The 3,142-nt window shown below is 55.7% G+C and overlaps 1 protein-coding gene across 1 annotated transcript; it reads left to right on the top strand.

The window, feature by feature from the left end:
• Positions 1–696: 696 nt before the first annotated feature.
• On the top strand, positions 697–2,936 carry LOC127785773 (cytochrome P450 78A11). The gene is made up of 2 exons (XM_052313167.1): positions 697–1,804; positions 1,887–2,936. Exons 1-2 carry the CDS (start codon positions 764–766, stop codon positions 2,517–2,519), a joined length of 1,674 nt encoding a protein of 557 aa, XP_052169127.1. The 5' UTR covers positions 697–763; the 3' UTR covers positions 2,520–2,936.
• Positions 2,937–3,142: the final 206 nt, after the last annotated feature.

Here is a 3,142-nt window from a genome sequence, read left to right as displayed (position 1 = left end):
AATATAAAAAATTAACTAATTATACAGATTGCGTGTAAATTGCGAGACGAATCTTTTAAGCCTAATTACATCATGATTTGACAATGTGGTGCTACAGTAAACATTTACTAATAATAGATTAATTAGGCTTAATAAATTTATCTCGTGGATTACAGGTGGATTCTGTAATTTATTTTGTTATTAGACTACATTTAATATTTCAAATGTGTGCCCGTATATCTAATGTGGCACGTAAAAACTTTACACTCCTGGATCTAAACACAAGTCGAAAAATGATGAATAATTATATACCGTTGTTTTCAAAAGGTTAAATGGTATATTACTACTCCCTCCGTACTCGTAAAGTAAGTTGTTTTGGACAGCGACATGGTCTCTAAAATACAATTTTGACTTCTTATTTCTATAAAAATATTTAATAAAAAGTGATATATGTATACTTTTTATGAAAGTATTTTTCAAGACAAATCTACTCATATAATTTTTATATTTTTTAAAACTCAACAACTTGTTGTTGAGAGTTATTCATGATTTATATTTGCAAAGTTTGATTTAAACATTATACGAAACAACTTTCTTTACGAGTACGGAGGGAGTACACGTGACATATCCACATTTTCATCATCCTTTTATTTTAGGCCATTCTGGTCACCCCTATAAATACCACCTCCACCCAATCCTTCCCACCCCACTTCATCACAAGCCAAACAGCCCAACTCCCGAGCTCGAGCCACACAAGCAAAACCACAAACACCTTGTGTCCGCCATGGCAATGGCCACCGCCACCGCCACCGCCTCCTCCTGCGCCGACGCCACGTGGTGGGCGTACGCCCTCCCGGCGCTCCTCGGCGCCGACACCCTCTGCGCCCACCCGGCGCTGCTCGCCGGCGCCGTCCTCCTGGCCTTCGCCACCGCCGCGGTGCTCGCCTGGGCCGCGTCCCCCGGCGGGCCGGCGTGGGCGCACGGCCGCGGCTGCCTCGGCGCGACGCCCATCGAGGGGCCCCGGGGGCTCCCCGTGTTCGGCAGCATCTTCGCGCTCTCCCGGGGCCTCCCGCACCGCGCGCTCGACGCGATGTCGCGCGACGCGGCGGCGCCACGGGCGAGGGAGCTCATGGCGTTCTCCGTCGGGGAGACGCCGGCGGTGGTGTCGTCGTGCCCGGCGACGGCGAGGGAGGTGCTCGCGCACCCGTCGTTCGCCGACCGCCCGCTGAAGCGCTCGGCGCGGGAGCTGCTGTTCGCGCGCGCCATCGGGTTCGCCCCCAGCGGCGAGTACTGGCGCCTCCTCCGCCGCATCGCCTCCACCCACCTCTTCTCCCCTCGCCGCGTCGCCGCGCACGAGCCGGGGCGCCAGGCCGACGCCACGGCGATGCTGTCCGCCATGGCCGCCGAGCAGTCCGCCACCGGCGCCGTCGTGCTCCGCCCCCACCTCCAGGCCGCCGCGCTCAACAACATCATGGGCAGCGTGTTCGGCCGGCGCTACGACGTCTCCTCCTCCTCCGGCGCCGCCGCCGACGAGGCCGAGCAGCTCAAGAGCATGGTGCGCGAGGGGTTCGAGCTCCTCGGCGCGTTCAACTGGTCCGACCACCTCCCATGGCTCGCCCACCTCTACGACCCCAACCACGTCGCCCGCCGCTGCGCCGCGCTCGTCCCCCGCGTCCAGGCGTTCGTCCGCGGCGTCATCCGCGACCACCGCCTCCGCCGCGACTCCTCCTCCACCGCCGCCGACAATGCTGACTTCGTCGACGTCCTCCTCTCCCTCGAGGCCCACGAGAACCTCGCCGAGGACGACATGGTCGCCGTCCTCTGGGTAAAAAAAAAAAAAAACAAATTCTACTCAAACATTTCAAACTCAAATGTTTTTCTAAAAATGTTTTTGTGTATTTTGGCAGGAGATGATATTTCGTGGGACGGACACGACGGCGTTGGTGACGGAGTGGTGCATGGCGGAGGTGGTGAGGAACACGGCGGTGCAGGCGAGGCTGAGGGCGGAGGTGGACGCGGCGGTGGGCGGCGACGGGTGTCCCAGCGACGGCGACGTGGCGCGGATGCCGTACCTGCAGGCGGTGGTGAAGGAGACGCTGAGGGCGCACCCGCCGGGGCCGCTGCTGAGCTGGGCGCGGCTGGCCACCGCCGACGTGGGGCTCGCCAACGGCATGGTGGTGCCGGCGGGCACGACGGCGATGGTGAACATGTGGGCCATCACCCACGACGGCGAGGTGTGGGCCGACCCGGAGGCGTTCGCGCCGGAGCGGTTCATCCCGTCGGAGGGCGGCGCCGACGTCGACGTCCGCGGCGGCGACCTCCGCCTGGCGCCGTTCGGCGCCGGGCGCCGCGTCTGCCCCGGCAAGAACCTCGGCCTCGCCACCGTCACCCTCTGGGTCGCCCGCCTCGTCCACGCCTTCGACTGGTCCCTCCCCGACGGCTCGCCGCCGGTGTCCCTCGACGAGGTCCTCAAGCTCTCCCTCGAGATGAAGACCCCTCTCGCCGCCGCCGCCACCCCCCGCCGCCGCTGCGCCGCCTGATCTCGCCGACCACGTCTTACCTACGCTAATTAAGCTTCGTTTTAATCTCGTCTTCCTCCTTGAGCTTGCAAGAGACTAGGGTTTGATGACGTCATCCGATGATCGTGCTTAGTTCCAATTTTGGCAGCTGCGTGTGTGGAGCTAAGCCACGAACAGATATATAATTAATCTCATATATACATATGTAGATGATTAATTATGTATGTATGTATGTATGAATGTAATTAGGGCTTGATTTGTGTGACGAACATGTCGCGTCGTCATCATTTTGATAAATGGCTGGCTGTAGCTAGCTACCTCGCCCCCCATTATATTTGTACCAGTTGATGTAACGTGACGTAACGTAATGTAATGTAATGTAATGTTTGATCATGGATTAATTAATTATTACTAATCATGCTGTGTGAGCTTGTGAGATGTTTATTGGTTATTAAAGGATTGATGATTTGTGCGTTTTGTTATATCTGATCTTAATTCATTCGATATGGTCGATTTGAATGCCTTATAACTTCATTTCTTCTAAACTAAGTGCCAATGGAGGTTGGCTCTCAACAATTTCACGAACTATATCTAATTTGAACATATCGCATCTAAAATCTGACATTCGTATACAAAAGATAAGT

Source organism: Oryza glaberrima, chromosome 10 (assembly GCF_000147395.1).
Source record: "Oryza glaberrima chromosome 10, OglaRS2, whole genome shotgun sequence".
In the NCBI taxonomy this organism is placed as follows: Eukaryota; Viridiplantae; Streptophyta; class Magnoliopsida; order Poales; family Poaceae; genus Oryza; species Oryza glaberrima.
The sequence above is the reverse complement of the archived record's forward strand: the minus strand, read 5'-3'. Positions and strand labels throughout refer to the sequence as shown.